This window comes from Salmo salar, chromosome 06 (genome assembly GCF_965601325.2).
Source record: "Salmo salar chromosome 06, fSalSal1, whole genome shotgun sequence".
In the NCBI taxonomy this organism is placed as follows: Eukaryota; Metazoa; Chordata; class Actinopteri; order Salmoniformes; family Salmonidae; genus Salmo; species Salmo salar.
Genome location: NC_138296.1, coordinates 38,505,386 through 38,523,381, shown reverse-complemented (window position 1 = coordinate 38,523,381; position 17,996 = coordinate 38,505,386). Strand labels below are relative to the sequence as shown.

General features: G+C 42.8%; 3 protein-coding genes across 4 annotated transcripts; 2 read left to right on the top strand and 1 right to left on the bottom strand.

Annotated features, from left to right (window-relative positions):
- Positions 1-171: 171 nt before the first annotated feature.
- Positions 172-6,307, bottom strand: LOC106607145 (ADP-ribosylation factor-binding protein GGA1). Its single transcript, XM_014203773.3, has 17 exons — positions 6,028-6,307; positions 5,356-5,440; positions 4,661-4,736; positions 4,424-4,522; positions 4,209-4,332; positions 4,001-4,101; positions 3,775-3,855; positions 3,275-3,412; positions 3,047-3,128; positions 2,820-2,933; positions 2,534-2,677; positions 2,365-2,438; positions 2,019-2,209; positions 1,482-1,687; positions 1,223-1,392; positions 1,028-1,138; positions 172-893 (listed from the first exon to the last, which is right to left on the bottom strand). Exons 1-17 carry the CDS (start codon positions 6,191-6,193, stop codon positions 783-785), a joined length of 2,073 nt encoding a protein of 690 aa, XP_014059248.2. The 5' UTR covers positions 6,194-6,307; the 3' UTR covers positions 172-782.
- On the top strand, positions 6,307-13,769 carry LOC106607143 (MICAL-like protein 1). 2 transcript variants are annotated; one of them, XM_014203769.3, is made up of 15 exons: positions 6,307-6,990; positions 8,592-8,640; positions 8,780-8,921; positions 9,035-9,129; positions 9,300-9,424; positions 9,532-10,079; positions 10,262-10,304; positions 10,397-11,537; positions 11,860-11,958; positions 12,053-12,179; positions 12,319-12,409; positions 12,559-12,632; positions 12,788-12,902; positions 13,013-13,056; positions 13,219-13,769. In XM_014203769.3, exons 1-15 carry the CDS (start codon positions 6,848-6,850, stop codon positions 13,338-13,340), a joined length of 2,958 nt encoding a protein of 985 aa, XP_014059244.3. In that variant the 5' UTR covers positions 6,307-6,847; the 3' UTR covers positions 13,341-13,769. The 2 variants fall into 2 exon arrangements, with proteins under 2 accessions (XP_014059244.3, XP_014059243.3); XM_014203768.3 differs by having other exon boundaries at positions 11,857-11,958.
- A 432-nt stretch (positions 13,770-14,201) lies between these two features.
- LOC106607142 (DNA-directed RNA polymerases I, II, and III subunit RPABC2) lies at positions 14,202-17,085 on the top strand. Its single transcript, XM_014203767.3, has 5 exons — positions 14,202-14,385; positions 14,691-14,760; positions 15,052-15,182; positions 15,961-16,032; positions 16,161-17,085. The coding sequence occupies exons 1-5, from the start codon at positions 14,366-14,368 to the stop codon at positions 16,249-16,251; spliced, it is 384 nt and encodes a 127-aa protein (XP_014059242.1). The 5' UTR covers positions 14,202-14,365; the 3' UTR covers positions 16,252-17,085.
- Positions 17,086-17,996: the final 911 nt, after the last annotated feature.

The following is a 17,996-nucleotide window of genomic DNA, read 5'->3' as shown; positions in this document are numbered from 1 at the left end:
AATGTACAGAGTTGTATTGGAGATGCCTGGTGGAATGTGCTTGGGAGACTCAAGCCTTTGAGGAAAGAGTGATTCAGCAGCCTTGACAAACATTCATTCATCTTTAACGCAGATTTCTTCCTGGAACAGGTCATCTATGAAGCAGCGCGGAGTAAAAGACACATACCCAAATTCACATATGCAATGTCTGAAAAGATTTATGGATCAAACGAGTAACAGTTAAAACCAACAAACCATCCAAATGGACATGATAGTGAAAACAAACCTTAAATAGGCACAAATGGCAGATTAAATATGACTTCAGTGTTAATGTCTAATTCTACATGACAAGGATATCAGGCAAACCATTCTCTGTGCAGAAGGAGAGGAAGAGTGCTCCATTATCACAGTAAGCAACCCTGGGAGCATGGGGGGGTAAACAACCTCAACAGTAATTCAGCCGGATAGTCTACAGCTATATAAAAAGAAAGATAAAGATGAGCCTTCCCCAAAGGGTCCATTGCATGTCTCCCGGAGCATGAAAGTAAACAAATAGGTTGTCCATTCATAAAATGTATACTATTTGTTAAACAAGACAAGGCTGTGACACACTGTCTGCTGTGCAATAGTATGTTTGAAAGCAGCCAAATAAAGTTCTGTAAAGCTGCACAGAGGACATTACTCCAAAGCATAAAGCAAACGCACAGTTGAGATTGGCTAAGCAAGGTAATCAGTAGAAGCATTTTTAAAAAGGTTTATGCAGTGTCTGAGTGAGATGCCACATCTTGTCAATCTGTTGAATGTTAAAGATTGCCCCATGTGTCTGAAGGTGGAAACTGTGCTACAACTCCTCTTTCATCATGGTCTTCCTCTCCTAGCGTGAAGGTTAGCTTGTATTGCAACTGCACCTTCTCCTGGAAAAGAAGAGAATTGAGGGTTGCAGAAATCTATTTGGCTTCATAGTTTATAATTACAAGAAAATGTTCATGTTGGGGATGCCACAGGGGTATATAACAGGCCTTCAATGAGTGTCTACACATTCTAGTACCTTGTGAGGGTTGGCCAGCAGCAGGATCTGTGTGATGGCAGCAGGTGGGAGGATTGGGTTGAAGGCTGGAAGCTCCGTTCCTGATGGGGGCTGTAGCTTCACTCTCATTGTCTACAACAGAGATCATGATGTCAACCCTACACTGACAATGGAACTGAAGGTGAAAAAGGCAGATGAAGAGAGAAGAGGTCTTACGTCAGGGACAGAGGCCTGGAAGAGGATGTTGCTGACGGGAACCGGGGCGGAGGAGAGCATGGAGATGATCACCACCAGCACATCAGCAAGAGAGGGCGGAGAGTCACGTGCAAAGTGGAAGAGCACCCGCAAACTGTGGCTATCAAACACCGTCACAGGCAACAGGCTGCCTGGATACAACAAAGACCTTAAAAGACTGTTCAAATGTGATGCACTATTAGCACAGCAAGTAGATATTAAAAATATTATAGATACTTACTGGGCTTAATGGACTCAAGTGGCACAAAAACATCTGTCAGGGTCATTTCTATAGGGGGAATGACTGTGTGAACCGGAGAGGTGTCTAACAACCTATCACCTAGGAGAGCCACCGGGTGCTCAGGGGAGAAGGCCGGGGTAGGACTTGGATTGGATCCAGATTTGTTCTGGAGATCTCGTAAAGTAGGTTTGAACGGTTGCTTGTCCCTGAAAATAGATAAAGGTACAACATAAAAGGTTGAACAATGTTGCTGAGTGTCTGTCATGTTGTTATAACAAGTTGGCATGGTCAGCGCCTCATGGTCAGCGCCTCATGGTCAGCGCCTCATGGTCAGCGCCTCATGGTCCTTCATATAAGGTTTTGCTTCTTCAAATATTGTTTTGCTTCTACAGCACTTGAAGTGACTTCAAAATCATAATGAATACAGTGGTCCATCAATACTGTACTAAGCAGCAACATAACTGGCAGAATAACACAGATACTTGACACAAACATCTCCTGCGGTGTAAAATCATCCCATAGTGAAGGGTTAGTTACCATTTGACCTGCAGGCCCTCTGGAGGTAGGGACTGCTGCAGCAGCGTCTTCCCCAGCAGATCCAACTCATCTAAGGCTGAGCTTCCAGACGTGGCTCCAGTAGAAAGAGGCTGGGTGTAGGGGAGCGGATCTGGACTCAGTAGTACACTAGGCGCTGCTGGGATATCAGTAATATCCACACTGTCGGAAGACTGTTGCAAAGAAAGCGACACCATGTGTAAGACACAGATGTTACACTTGTTAAGTAATGGCAATCTATCAAGCTAAAAGGGACTCAATGGATTTGGTGTTAACGGAATATTATGCATCATGTCTCCCTGTGTGAAGTCCTCAGTTCCCACCTCACCTGGAAAGAGTCCCAGGCGGTACAGTCCTCAGGCTGGGAGGCCGGGTCGGAGGTGTAGGTCCCCTCACTCAAACCTGGGAAAGATAGTCAGTCACCCACAATTAACACACACAACATGGAAGTAGCAGAGGTCCTGGAAGACTTGATGTAATATGCTGTCTGCCCTTACCCAGTGACATTAGCTCATCGTCAAGGAGACTGATGCCCATCTCCTGAGAGGGAGCATTTAGGCTGTCTGTTGGAGTGGGGAATTCTGGGTAAGAAGGAGGTGACGTGTCCAATCCCGATAGATCAAGTAGCGCCACACTACTTCCTGGAAGAGATAGGTGTACAGTGAGAGGAAATCTTTAGCCCATGCATGAAATCATATACTCTAGTCCCCCTCCTACCAAGCTTGTGTCAAGTGACCCTATCGTCCCCATGGATGCATGTGTCATTGACCCATTGTTGCTCACCTGTGATCCTTCGTGTATTAGCTGAGTTGTTCCCGTTCACCACCTCTCCCTTCACCTGCTGCCTGTACAGGTTGATGACCTGAGTCAGGCTGTCGTTGGCCTGGAGGATCTCCGCTGCACACACACACAGAGAAACAATTGTAATATACTGTATATCGTCACCCACATATTCTTCTCTCTCTGTGTACCATACACTTAAACACATTGAGGAGTGTCTGAAACCTCACCCAGAGCCTCATCATTGTCCTCTGTATCACTGGCCAGTCTGAACAATGTGGGTCTCATCTTCTCACAGCGCTGGTACAAGTCCTAACACACAAATACACACTATCAAATGTCTGTATCTGCATGTAGTGCTTTGTATACATCATATATAGGTGATGGGGTTATGGCACTGTGGGAGTTGTCTCTGGTTTGTCATAGCATGGTGTTGCTTGTGTAAAGGTGCCACAGACCTGGATGAGCTCTGCATTGCTCTGTGGGTTGGTGGTCCTGTCATAGACCTCCAGCAGCTGAGTCAGTAGGCTGACACACTCGTTCACATCCTGGATGGCGTTCACACGCTTGGACAACTTCTCCGCCCGCTTCTGGTCCTGAGACACACACACACACACACACACACACACACACACACGTCAGGAAGAAGAAACCAGGGAGGGAGGAGGGGGAAGAAAAGTATCCTTTGTCCCTAAACTAAAGGAGTCATGAAAGCACTGAATGATTCTGACAAGGAGACAACCCTCAGGGCAGAGCGCCCACTTTCTCACTCAGTCCCCTTACATGACAGTATAGTACTAAAGCACTTAGGCATTCACTTTCTCTCCCATACTAACACACACAGACCAGATAATACAGTTCACACTGTGCGATGTACATCTCTGTATTACTGTAATGTAACAGCCTATATATCTACTTTATTCATACATTTAGGTGAGCTTGAGAAAAGAGACTGTACCTCCTGCACCATTTCCTGGATCAGTTTGTTGGCTGCTTTCAGGTCCTCAGGGTGAGTGCTGTTCAACAGGCGAGTCAGTGTCTACCAAGACACCAGGGAGGAGGAAGAATTTAAAGTTAGGGAGAGGGGTAGTAAATGGAGTAGAGAATGCATGGTGAATCACATTTGTAATGCAAAATTTGAAAAAAAATGTGTTTTATGTTTCTTTTGTTTAACAATGCCTTACCTTTGACTTCTCCTCATCCTCAAATATGGCATTTTTTGGTCTGGGAGGTGGAAGCAGGAGGAGTTTGTCAGCTGGAAGAACTGGGTCCTGTTTGACAATGCCTGGATAAAAAAAAAAACAACACAAACCAAGGTAAACATAACATTAACAACTGTGCGTCCATCACTATCATAGCTACACTGCAGTCACTAAGTATAGAACAGCTCACCCTGTTTTTTAAGCATCTGGTAGGCATCAGCAATCTTTGCCTCGTCAGGCAGCCCCAGTGTCCAACTATAGATGAGCTCCAACACCTTCTTCTTCACTGGCTCTGGAGCCCGGGTGCCAAGGTACTGAGGGAGAGAGCAGGAACATGCTGAGTGAGAGCTTATGCAATTTTAACAGACTTGCTCAGTGAAAGGCACAGACAGAGCCAATCATTACCTTTGGAGAGACCACTTTGATGAGCTCATTGAGGAAGCGAAACTTGCCCACCTCACTGTGGAACCTTTCCCCACAGCTCTTCATGCACATCTCTAGCACCTGGTTGTACACACATCACAAATGAGTCACACAATTCATTTCTTCAATATGAATGTAGGCGCACACACACTACACAGAAGGCTGTCAATTGTATTGGCTCGGATTCCTTTTCCAACACACTGCCATCACTCAACTCACCACGAGTGCCTGCATGGCCTCCCACTCCTGAGGTGATTGGATCTTGTGAGCCAGTAGCCTGGTGGCCAGCTGGGGTCTGTAATGGAAAATAAAGACTTTGATGTGGCTGAATTTGGCAGCAAATCTATCTACCATTGACTATTGTATGACATGCAATTGTACCTCTCCCTCTACTCTAGAAAACACCATGTTTTTATTGAATGACACAGATGTCAGCACAGGGTCAGTGTCAGAAATCTTAAAGGTGGAATATAAAGAAATCGCTCTGCCATTTCCTGGTTTCCAAAAATTCTAAGTTTACCTAAATTCAGTTTATGTGGCAAAACAAGCGATGTATAGTGTAGAGAATCATTGTACCATCTAAACATCTGTGAAATATATTTTCAATAACGACAAATATTGTATATTGTATGAAGCTGGTGTACAAAACCGAATGGTAAGATGCAAAAAAACGAAACTTCGGAATGGGACGCATAGAAATAGCACACATAGAACAAATCTACCACTTCTTAGACTTGCTTTCAATGAGAATGACAGATCTACAACTCACATTCCTATGTGAATTTGGACATAGCCCAAAAAGTTTCATATTGCAGCTTTAAGTAACAAGCGTGTACTCAGTACAGCTACTCCTGAGAGGTGAAAACAATTTTGCTAAGACATGCACATGTTATGAGACACTGACATTCACATACCCCTCCAAATCATTGTTGAGCTGGTCACAGAAGGCCTGGATGCTGTCCCAATCTGTGTCTCTGTTAAGTGGGTTTGTGGCCTTGTCTAATGGGAGAATTAAGGAAATTGGGGAAAGGGGAAGTAAAGGTTAATCTGAATATTTTTCGATAGTGACACATATCCATGTTTAATTCAGGGAACTGTCAAAAATCGAGATGAACATCAATCAACTCTGTAGCACAACTGTTTTAAAAACAGATAATAGCAAGTACTTTAGCTTTCCAGCAGTACTTTGGACACGACTTTGCAAGGGACTCCAACTCCAGTTCTCCCACTGACCGAGTGAGCTAGGCTTCCTGCATTTGACAGCACACTGTCACATAGCTAAGCGTATAGTCACTGGCAGGATATGAATTCACGATAGGTGGCTTGCTCGTTCCCGTATCTAGCAAGAGTTTGATGCATTCTCTCTAGTCTAGGTGGTTCTGGGAATCTATCTGGCTAGCTAGCCAAACAGCTAGCTAGCTTGCTTGCTTGCTGTTTATGAGAGGTCTAACGTTACAGTCCCTCTCAGTTTGCACCTTGATTTTGCTTAAACTGTCATCTCGGTCGACTGCGACACGGTTATTTTCCCAAGGATGCATGCTCCAATAGCCCTCTATACAACCAAAATAACTTTAAAAAAGACTTACTGATACGTGACTCCAAACTGTCAGTGTCAGGCGGCGCCGCCATCACTACGGGAATTCTCTTTACCATGAAAGTGTCTCGCGAGGAACAAATTTGAGAGCTCCTCTTCTCACCTCTCCAACAGTGATGGGTGGATGATGGACACAATGGCAGCTGGCACTGGCGCATAGAATATATAACACCGAAAAACGGTTATCATACTTTCTAATGAACCTTCTCGATCATACTGTAGTTGTTTATTGCAAACCTGTGCAACCAGTTTCAGATTTCTACCGGTTTTCTCTACCCTCTATCGGCACAAAGGTGTACTGCTGTACGTGTGTAGTCAGTACAGTTACGGTGTGGTACAGTAACGGGTTTGTTTTGGTGTTTATTCTGTGTGATCAACTCTTCGGGATAGTACATTATCTCGGAAAGCCACGATCGCTAAACAACGTAACACATTTATGAAAATGTAACCCAAAAGTGATTCGAATGAAAAAAATACTTGAGTGAAGAGATTTATTGTTGTGTCAACATTTTACAGCAAATCAACCCGCGAAAGTGGACGTTGCTCGCTATTTTTTTTACTTCAAGGATCTACTTCGCTGAGATTAGAGAATTTGGGGGAACAACACATTGGAAGCAAATTACAGTGAAGTCACATATGTTTTCTCAGTAAAAACAATGTTGAACTTGGTTTGACTTGGTCGACAAATATAGCCAACAAGCTAACGTAGCTAGTGGGTGTGCTACACAGGGTTGAATATCCAGTATCTGACAGGTTGAGGTTGAAGTGGTTGTTGACTTTCTCAATTTAACATGGGAGGGTGAAATTCTATCATGGGGTCATTGAAAGCTTTACAAGAATGGTGTCGCATAAAATGCGAAAATTACCCCAATGTGGAGATAAGGAACATGTCTTCTTCATTCAGAGATGGATTGGCGTTTTGTGCCATTATCCACAAACACCGACCTGATTTGATGTAAGTATAGAAAATAAATTAGAATAGGAATGTGAACTCTCCTGTGAGCTTCCCCATCCTCTCTACTGTGTGGGAGACGCACACAATCCTACCCCTGTAGCTCTGCCCCAGTCAGTGTGTTGTATGTGAGTACATTGTTGACAGTAGGCCTATAGGACTCAGTTCCTGCCTGTCTTTAGGCTGATCCAGAGCGGCTGGCCAACTCTAATCTGTAGCTGTAGCAGGGACCTGAATCCTGTCACAGTGGATTTGTCTGCCCTGATACACGGAACCACAGCATGGCCTAAACTCCAAATTAACTCTCCTTAATCTTCCTCTATCCTTTCCTCTCCCCCCTCCATTCTTTAATGGAAACGTCTCTAATGTTAAACATGTAAATTGTGGTGTGCCGCAGGGCAGCTCTCTTGGCCCTCTACTTTTTTCTATTTTTACTAATGACCTGTCACTGGCATTAAACAGAGCCTGTGTGTCTATGTATGGGGATGATTGAACCCTTCATGCGTCAGCAACTGCAGCTAGTGAAATCACTGGAACCCTGAACAGAGATTTGCAGTCAGTTTTAGAATGGTTGGCCTGTAATAAACTAGTCCTGAACATCTCTAAAACTAAGAGCATTGTATCTGGTACAAATCACTCCATAAATTCTAGACCTCAGCTGAATCTGATAATGAATAATGTGGTTGTTGAGCAAGTTGAGGGGACTCAATTACTTGGTGTTACCTTGGATTGTAAACTGTCATGGTCAAAACATATTTATTCAATGGTTGTGAAGATGGGGAGAGGTCTGTCCGTGATAAAGAGATGTTCTGCTTTTTACACCACACTCCACATAGCAAGTCCTGCAGGCTCTAGTTTTATCTTATCTTGATTATTGCCCGGTCATATGGTCAGGTTCTGCAAAGAAGGACCTAGAAAAACTGCAGCTGGCCCAGAACAGAGCAGCACGTCTTGCTCTAAACTGTAATCAGAGGGCTAATAGCAATACTATACATGGCAGTCTCTCTTGGCTAAAAGAAGAGAGACACTTTCTTGTTTTCATAAGAAACATTGTGTTGAAAATTACAAATTGTTTACATAGTCGACTTACACACAGCACTGACACACACACTTACCCAACCAGACATGCCACCAGGGGTCTTTTCACAGTCCCCAAATCCAGAACAAATTCAAGAATATGTACAGTATTATATAGTGCCATGATTGCATGGAACTCCCTTCCATCACAGATTGTTCAAGTGAACAGCAAACCTGTTTTAAAAAAACAACAGCAGATAAAACAACACCTCACGACACAACGCCTCTCCTCTATTTCACTTAGATATTGTGTATGTATTGTTATGTAGGCTGTGTGTGACGTTTCACATTTATGTAGTTCTGTCCTTCAGCTGTATTTGTCTATTAATGTTCTGTATTATGTAATATTTCATGTTTTGTGTGGACCCCAGGAAGAGTAGCTGCTGTGAATTGGGATCCTAATAAAATACCCAATCCCTCCCTCCCTCCTCTTCATTACATCCCAATGTTGTTGGTCAAATTATTATTAAGGGGTCTGTGATGGCCCATCATTTGTATCACATAGTTCTATTCTGCTTTTGCACCAGAGACTTCAACTCCCTCTCCAAAGATAATGTTTATGAAAACAACCATCTGGTGAGTTTTACTTAATTATGTTTTACCTGCATGCATGCCTAACTGTCTCAATGCATGTTTATGTTCATACATTGCACTACATCTGTTTATATTGTCCTATTTGTCTGGCATTTAATTATTGATCCCTGTCTCCTACCAGGCATTTGAGGTTGCACAGTCAAAGCTGGGCATCCCTGCATTGCTGGATGCTAAGGACATGGTGTCCACAGAGGTGCCAGACCGGCTAAGCATCATCACTTACCTCTCCCATTACTACCACTGCTTCAACAAGAAGTCTCATGGTGTGTGGTTAAATTGTGTCTTAGTCAAATTGGTAAAACAGCACATGGTTGGTTCCACCTGTCTTTGTTTGTCAAATGTGTGTGTATTCAAAGTGTGCGTCTTTACTAAGCAGCCGGTCCAGCCAGTTTGAAGACGCCATATGTCGCAGAGTGCTCCAGTCACTCCAAGACACAACCTGACTCTCTTGGAGGTTTGCAGCCAGCTAAGGTAATATAATAAAGTTGTTATGAAGCTATTTTTATTTGAATTTTTTATACATTTTTTATTACTTAATCTCAACTCTGTTCACAAAGTTATTTATCTGAATCTCCTCTTCCCAAATTCTCACATTTCTTCTTCTTTGTTGTTGCCATTGGCTGACCTCCCCTGCTCAACAGTCAAGGACAGAGGAGCGATCCAACAGTGGCAGGCCATGCAGCATTTGTGCCTCGTGCACGGAGCACGTCCACCTGGTGCAGAGACATGTCACTGAGGGGAAACTCTACCACCGCAGCTGCTTCAGGTAACACCACTGCTCAGAAGGCAACGCTGGCTTATCCTTATCTACAGACAGTGAAATATAATCTGTGATTTGTGTCCCTCTCATGTCATCCTGTGTTTCTCTTTCAGATGCAGTGTGTGCAGCAGCACTCTCTTACCAGGGTCTTACAAAGAGGGGAGTGAAGTTGGCTCCTTGGTCTGCACCCATCACTTGACAGCCAGTCAAAATGCCCGCCCCGACTACAGTAAACAAACTGGATCAATAGAGAATCTGCCCAAATTAGATGAGCAGGAGGTGACACTATCTCAGGGTGGATTAACAGACAACCCCGATCTCTCTGATTTTATTGGAAAAACAGACTCAGATGAGACAGTTATTTTTGGAAGAGGAGAGACAGAGACGGAGGGAGGTGAGAGAAAGACAAGGCACGACACACTCAAGAAGCCAAGGCCACCCCGTCCTCCAAAGCCCACTGTAGAAGAGGGAAAGCTTGAAGAAGCAGGGACACGGCCCATTCAGACAATAGAAAGACTCACTGTAACACCAGACAGCGGTTCGGCTTCTGCAAGCCCTGGACGGCCAGTTCCTGCACCCAGACGGATATTAGACTCCACCCCTCCTCGTCCTGCACCCAGAACCCGTCCACCTAAAGCCATGGACAGCCCCCTTGTTTCTGGTGAGTAAGACTAACTACTGACTCCAACTTCTCAATTCTGACCTCACTTTACGACTGTATGAAGAGTATGTCATTGTTATCAGAATATTTCAGTACACTCAATTCTGTGTAGACTCCCCATCTTCTCCTCATTTGAAACATATCCACTAAATGTTACTCTGTCCATCTCCCTCTCTCTGCAGGTTACCCAGTTGATAATAAAACTTTACCCAATCCTTCTCGCAGGTAAGTTTGTTCATCAGACATAGCACGTTATGTAACTTTGAGTAGAATTGTCCAATTAATGCCTATTTATTTCTTTTAACTTTTGACATCAGGTTTGGCCAACCCAGTGGGCCCCGTAAACCCAAAGACCCACCGTGGCTGGAGCTTGTCCAGCCAGGGCCCTGGCCAAAGCTGCCCCCTGCCCCGCCCCCTAGTATGCCCAAGCCCCCACGCTCAGGCTCTATACCCTCCCTCAGAGGGAGTTGGTACAGAATGAGAGAACCCCCTCCCAACCCCTTTGGGGAGTTTGAGGATGAGGAGGCTGGTGATGATTACACAGGGGAAGATAACACAATGAGTGGTGCTGAAGGCCAAGCACAGCCCTCAATGGTAACCAGCCAGACATGGTGTGGTACCTGTCAGTTAGCTGAAGCAGCCAGCTCACATTGCCAAGCTAATTTAGAGGACACATCCAGAGTAGTTGACAAGTTTAGCATTGCTGGAGCGGATGACACAGTAAATTTACCTGAAATTTCTAATGCACCAAGGAAAGAAAGTTTAGCTGAAGCAGGATGCTCACTTCCTGTATCTAATTTAGCTGAAGAACCTTGTTCAATTGGTATATCTGAGTCAGCTGATGTTGGTGGGATAGCTAACATGGCTGAAGCAGCTTGCGCACTTGATGTATGTAATTTAGCAGATGTTGGAGAATCAACCAACTTGTCCAAAGCAGCTAGTTCACTTGGTTTGTCTAATTTGACTGAAGCTAAAACCACAAGTTCATCTTACTTGGCTGAGGCTGCTAGTTCCCTTGATGTATCTAATCTAGCTGAAGTAGCCAGATCACTTGGTGTATCTGTTCTAGCTGGAGCTAGTGGGTTTGGAGGTTTAGTAGGAGCAGTTAGTGCACCTAACATATCTATTTTAACTGGAGAAGCTAGTTCATATGGTGTTTCTGAAGCTTCTGCCGGTTCACTTAGTGTGTCTAATTTAGCTGGAGCTGATAGCATATGCAGGGTAACTGGAGCACCAAGTGCTCTTGGCAAATCAGATATAGCCCAGAGCCTCTCTTTGCCCAAAAGTGTGTCTGTGCCAGCAATCTCCACTAGTTCAGCCTGTACTCGAAGCCACCCCCCACCAACCTTGTCAACCAATGGAGCAGCAGCCAGTCCCTCCCTGCTCAGACCCCCATCGCTCCCTAGTGTGTCTGAAGTGAGTGACTCTGGCCTGGTGCCCACCCCCTCTCACAGTAAGGTATAATGCTGCTCTTTAGTCTCCACTGATATCTATGTCACTGCTCAACCTGCCCAAAATACAGAACATATAAGCTTGTATTACACAACACATACATATTATGCAAAGATATCAGGTTAAGTGAGTTTCAGACTGAAACTATTTTCCAACATGTTAACATAAAAGACAACATGACAACAACAAAAAAGACAACAATCCTGCATAACAACATCGGCCCTATACTGTAGGTTATAGCCTACTCGAGATAGCTGCTTGGACTGTGTGTGCTTGAATATTACAATTGTGGATTTCACAGAAATGTCTTCAATCTCCAATTTAGCAGGTGTGTAAGGAGAACCCTTTCAATCGTAAAGTCTCCCCCTCTGAGTTCCCCAAATCCAAGCCTGCCCCTGGACATGGCTTCCCCCTCATCAAGAGGAAGGTGAGAGGATATCTCAGTGTAATGAAATGAACCCATTGTCCAGTGTTTTCTCCAAATCAGAACAGTCCCCTAGTACACATGCATGTCTCCTCAGGTGCAGACAGACAACTATGTCCCAGTGGAGGAGCTGCAGGTGGAGCTGGGGGAGCTGGAGAAACAAATGGACAGGCTGGAGCTGAGAGGGGTGGAGATGGAGAGAAGCTTGAGAGACTGCCAGAATGGTGAGTGTCTGTAGTTGTACGTGTCTGTAGTCTGCTTATTATTAACATCCAAGTAATTCTTCCGGTTATCATATAAATTGTTGTTGTGAGAGATTAATTGTTATTGATAAGACTAGTGTCATCCACCTGTTTGTTTCAGACCAGGAAGAGGAGGACATGTTGGTGGACTGGTTCACTCTAATACATGAGAAACACATGCTTGTGCGCAGGGACGCAGAGCTGGTATACATGTAAGTGCACTGACCTGAAATGATATCAAAGCAAGACAGCACCTTCATAACACCTTTATTATCTCTGCTTCTTTTATCATTCCCAACATATGGGCGGTGTTGTAAATGAAATATTTATGGACCTGATGTATTTGTATGTGCACTCCAAGGGCCAAGCAACAGAATTTAGAGGAGAGACAGGCAGACGTGGAATATGAACTGAGATGTCTCCTCAACAAACCAGGTGAGTGGCCAGTCTTCACACGACCGTCCCTCAATTATCTACTACTCCTCAGCAATTATCAGTCTGCTATTATTAATTATGTGTTATGTGTTGTTATTTGACTAATCTAATTGTTTGTCTCTCCTCATCTCCTCCTCAATCATCATCCAACCCAGAGTGTAAGTGGAGTAAGGATGACCGTTATAGGGACCAGCAGTTGATGGAGGAGCTTGTCACCATCATTGAACAGAGGAACCATATCATCAACAGCTTGGATCAGGACAGGCAAAGGTGCATGAAAAACTCATAGATGAATACCAAGGGCCATTGACTCAGACAAATTTCATAAAGCAGATGTTTGATGCTCTTGCTCATACCTACCAATGGTTTGTCTTTTTCAGGGAAAAAGAAGAAGATGCTCTGTTTTCCATGATCAAGAAGAAAGGTGAGGGGAAAGTATTTTCTTAGAGTGTTTATTTTGTTGTTGTCTTTCCTGTTTTCTCGTGTCTGTTCACACTCTCTTTCATTCCTATTCCCTCAATACTACACCTCAGACTCCTTCATTTCTCAGAATTTGATCATGGTATCACTATTTCTCCCTCCTCAGATTTAAAAAAAGAGTCTGGGAAGGACCTGAAGACGTTAAGGGCAAGGTTCAAGCCCATGAAGATGCTGAAGATGCTAAGTCATAAAGATTCTAAGAGCAAAGGCTCTCTAAAGAAGAACTGAGTTGGACTCGGGGTCACCCTGTAAGGAAGGAACAAATAGGTCTATATTTGTTAACAAATACACATTGAGCCACAATGGAATGTCTCTTAATTGTACAAATAAATTAATGAAGATTACGGGTAAGAGATGGAGACTCTTGGACTGTGGATGAGAGTGGATAAGAATTAAGAGAAGCCTCTGATGCAGAGTATATGAATTTTATTCCCAAGTGAAAAAAAACGATCCCCATTACACCTCCCCATTACACTGCACTTTTTGCACTAGATGTGATTGCTCCGGCATTCCTTAAAGCCGTAGTCAGCCTAAAATGAATTGCTGCAAAGAATCATTCACTAATGGGATGAAAAATAACTCCTTTAAACATTTATTTTTGCAGTTCAACTTTGTTAAATTATATTTAATAAAACAGTGTACTTTGTATGAACAGAATGCATTTGTATGACCATAATCTTTTGATAATGTTTCAATTTTAAATGTCATTTTAATGTTGTTTTTTTAAATGTACCTCATACACATGCCTAATGTATATTTAAAAGAAATAGTACAGGCTAAACAGGGTCTTTGCTACTCCAGGTTGTGGCGATGCTTTCCATTGCCTGTACATTCTGATATATTGGGCAAGGTCTTTGTGAGATTGAGATTCACACTGTATTCAGATCTTTGTTATTTATGTCTCGCCAATGTGGGAATTACCCACTTCTTGATGATAGGTATTTTATCATTCTCAAAACTACATTATACGATCTAAAAATATATGTTTAGTTAGTATAATACATTTGGAAAAAATAAACCTAAATATATTTTTTTAACTATATATATATTTTTTAAAATATCGTTCATGTGTTGAGTCGCTTTGCGGAACCATATACTATGGTGCAGTTGTTAGTCGATCAATCACATCGACGCACCACGTGACCGGAAGTCGGTTAAACGGATTATATCCAACTGTTAACAACATCGTTTTGAAGTTCGCTATCTTTGTTTTTGAAAACACTCGTTTTTTTACCAAACTAAAGTAAGGGAACATGTCCGACAACGAAGGAGAGTAAGTATATAGGATATTGTTACCATAAAAAAGGAAGTACAACGATGTGTGTCGCATGTCTTTTTAGACTCAACGTAGTGACCTTTCATGTTCTTACTGGGAGAAAATGAAATTCCTGTGTGAACATGAAATCACTGGGAGAACATGAAAGGTTCCCACGTTGAGAGCCTAAAAAGACATACGACACACATAGATTGGTTAAGAACAATAAAACTGGCTAAATTAGCTCACGTTGCCTCCACACTACACTGTTCACTTTTTTGTGTATTATTCTTTACACTTTACTCCTCTTGTGACCTCTGCAGTTATGATGATGGAGACTTTGATGACGCTGAAGAGGATGAGGGATTGGATGACCTGGAAAACGTTGAAGATGTGAGTTTTCCACCTATTTGTTCTTCTTAGTTAGCATGGTATTAACGCTTTAACGTTATCTATAGGAAGCCTCATTGTATCTGGACAGATTTATAGTATTTTAGTAATCTCTTGTGATCTGTCATATTTGTCTGATGCTTTTTATTTCACTACAATCAATCCATTACTGTCTGTCACCTATTCAATGTTCAACAATTTCATCACCAATTCAAACTCAATTTATAAAAATTCTCCCACCTGCTTCCTCTTTGCTCTCTCTGTCTGTTTCTTGTTGTCCTGGCCTGTTACTAGGAGGACCAAGAGAATGTGAAGATCCTGCCTGCAGGGGAGGGGTCACAGGCCAACCAGAAAAGGATCACAACCCAATACATGACCAAATATGAAAGGGCCAGGGTGCTGGGGACACGCGCCCTCCAGATAGCGTGAGTACACCTCAGCAGTGTTGCAATATGCTAGGAAAGTGAAACTCCCGCTTCTTTTCAGAAATGTCTTTCTGCCCTTGAGTCCCTGTGAATATGGTCTATTAAAAAGAGCCCGTGTCAAGCCTCTTAGCTGAGAGCTAGTAACCATCTATGGGTTTTTCAAATTAGCTTTTCGGAAGATAATTAAAATACGATACAGAGATGCCCTTTATCGCCTACATGGCTGTAATGCATATGTATGAGTCCACCCATGTCTTGCCTTTACTCAAGACAATAATTTGTCTAAAGGTGAATATCAATATAGAAACAGAGAAACTAGGACTCAACTAGCTAAAAAGACAACCATAACACACATGACAACTGACTGCATTCTAAACGATCAAATACGAAGATAAAGCTAGCTGTTTTAGTAAAGAATTACAACTAAACATTCCAAAGCCAACGTGAATCACATTACACCGTAATGTTTGAAGGAGCTCAGTGCCTACAGCATCTCTGACAAGATGTACAACAAAGGGGGGAAAATGACAGCAGTGGACACGGAAGATGAATCTCCTCCCACGTGGATGCCACGTTCCCAGCGTATTACAACAGATGTTTATTTTTGCCACTACTACAGGTACCACTCACCTTGTGCTCTTGCCATATTCTCTACCTCGGGTGTCAACTGCTGCTTTAGTTGGTGACAGGTGATCTGCTGAGTATGTGGAGGAATGTATAGTCTGATATCTCAGTCATGTTGTCTCTGTCACTGTTCATAACTTTCTCTGTGATATAGGATGTGTGCCCCAGTCATGGTGGAGTTGGAGGGAGAGACAGACCCTCTGCAAATTGCCATGAAAGAACTAAAGTAAGCTATGCTTAATCTCATAGTTTTACCTAGTTTCTGATGGAAGGAGTCTATACAGTTTGATACTTGGAGGGTGCCTGTTACTCTTCAGTATATGATTGAGTGTGTTTTTTCTGTGACCGTTACAGGTGCAGGAAGATCCCCATCATCATCCGGCGGTACCTTCCTGATGGCAGTTATGAAGATTGGGGCTGTGACGAGCTCATCATCACAGACTGAGCCAGACCAAACCGGACTGGCAGGGCCAGACCAAACCGGACTGGCAGGGCCAGACCAAACCGGACTGGCAGGGCCAGACCACCTCGCAACCCACTAGACTGGTGTGAGTGCAAGCTTTTGTTCCAGCAAAGCATTAACACACCTTATTCAACTAATCGGCATCTATTTAAGACTATGAATAATTGATTAGTCAAATCTTGTGTGTTACTGCTTGGCTGGAACAAAAGCCTGCATACATACTAGTCCTTTGCTATAACATCACCTACCCCTGCACTGGGCGAACCAGCTCTACAGGCAACCTGCAGAGTGAACTCATCAATTAATAAGACTTTTTACATTTTAGGCCTGTGACTTTTCCCACTGTATCTCCATTTATTTTGAAAGCATTGAAGCATATACAATCTATGAAGTAAAAGTAGGGCTTCTAAGAGCTATGCACTTTTATTACAGCTGTCATTCACAAGGGAGAATTGTAACTCATGTCTACATTTTACATTGTTAGGTAAAAATGTCAGTGTAAATGAATAGTTTTATGACTGGGAAGAGCAGTTGCTGTGGAAGAGCTCTTTGTTTTATTGTTGTGATAAAAAAAAATTGTAAGAAAGTACTTTTGTATTATTTTTCTTACCAACACAATTGGCTTTTTGCATGCAGGTCTCAATATGTGACTGTTTTTATAAGGTTTAGAGCAAAGAAATATTAGCAAATTTTTTTCATGCAGAGTTAATTGCAAAACATCTGTAATTAAATATCTGTTACAAATGGTGCAACTCACAAATTAATTTGAGTGAATAACTTTATTCACTCACTAGTGAATAAACAGCTTCAACTATGCTCTGAGCAAAATGTCTTTAAATAATCCTCCCAAGAACTAAGATTTCTAAGAGTTCTGTGTCATATTTCTTAGATCTCAACATCATATGTTTTTCTCGGAGGCTGGCTGAAGTACTGAGTCACACTGACATGACCCAAGCACAATTATAGACTGAAGGAATGTGTTTTGCGCTGGATTTTACTGTATCAGTTGTGTGTCCTTTATTGTACAAAGCTCTTGCACCTAGTTCCTCAGAATTTTACACTTAGTACAGATAAAACACCTATCCAACCCAACACCCCAAATCACATGGATATGTTTTCACAACAGAGTCAATGTTTTTTTCTCCAGTTTGAGTTCCACAGTCAAACAGCTCTTTTTTATATTATCGTGAAAGTTCTACCCATACCTCCCAATGATGGACAGATACTGAAGCTGACATAGCTCTCACCCTCTCGCTTGTTCTATCTACATACACTCAAACAGACAAGCACAGTCAGTTCATTGTTTTAGTGGAAATGGGTTGTTACTGAGGCAACAAGCACTACCCAAGGTTGGGAGAGAGGGCTGAAGAGGGACCCTTGCCCAATTAGTAGATTTGGTGTAAGGGCCCATGACACCCCAGTCTAGTTTTACTCTAGTCCTTACAGTGGGCTGACATTCTATGGGCCGAAGCAGTAGAAAGAAAGAAAGCTGTTGGAAAGAGGATGAGGGATATGCCCAGGTCAAGCAGCGCCGTGCAGTTTCTGGCCTGTGACGCTTTTAATAGGAAACCATTTTATTTTAGCCTCGTTCAACCATCCACATTTAATTTCTTAGCTATATTTTGCATGATTTAACGGGTCCACATTGGGGAATGACATTGGCGGTATCTTTTTTTTGCTTGTTTTTTTGGGTCGCAACAAATTTGGAAGACTCCCTGCCTGAGGAT

Excerpts from the sequence above, each read along its gene's own strand:
- LOC106607142 (XM_014203767.3), top strand. The coding sequence starts at position 14,366 with ATGTCCGACAACGAAGGAGA. Across the intron at positions 14,386-14,690 it reads ATGTCCGACAACGAAGGAGA|TTATGATGATGGAGACTTTG; the intron begins GTAAGTATATAG and ends TGACCTCTGCAG. Across the intron at positions 16,033-16,160 it reads ATTGCCATGAAAGAACTAAA|GTGCAGGAAGATCCCCATCA; the intron begins GTAAGCTATGCT and ends TGACCGTTACAG.
- LOC106607145 (XM_014203773.3), bottom strand. The coding sequence starts at position 6,193 with ATGCGCCAGTGCCAGCTGCCATTGTGTCCATCATCCACCCATCACTGT. Across the intron at positions 2,678-2,819 it reads TAATACACGAAGGATCACAG|GAAGTAGTGTGGCGCTACTT; the intron begins GTGAGCAACAAT and ends TATCTCTTCCAG. Across the intron at positions 1,139-1,222 it reads TCCAGGCCTCTGTCCCTGAC|ACAATGAGAGTGAAGCTACA; the intron begins GTAAGACCTCTT and ends TCTCTGTTGTAG.
- LOC106607143 (XM_014203768.3), top strand. The coding sequence starts at position 6,848 with ATGGGGTCATTGAAAGCTTTACAAGAATGGTGTCGCATAAAATGCGAA. Across the intron at positions 12,633-12,787 it reads ATGTCTCCTCAACAAACCAG|AGTGTAAGTGGAGTAAGGAT; the intron begins GTGAGTGGCCAG and ends CATCCAACCCAG. Across the intron at positions 13,057-13,218 it reads TTCCATGATCAAGAAGAAAG|ATTTAAAAAAAGAGTCTGGG; the intron begins GTGAGGGGAAAG and ends CTCCCTCCTCAG.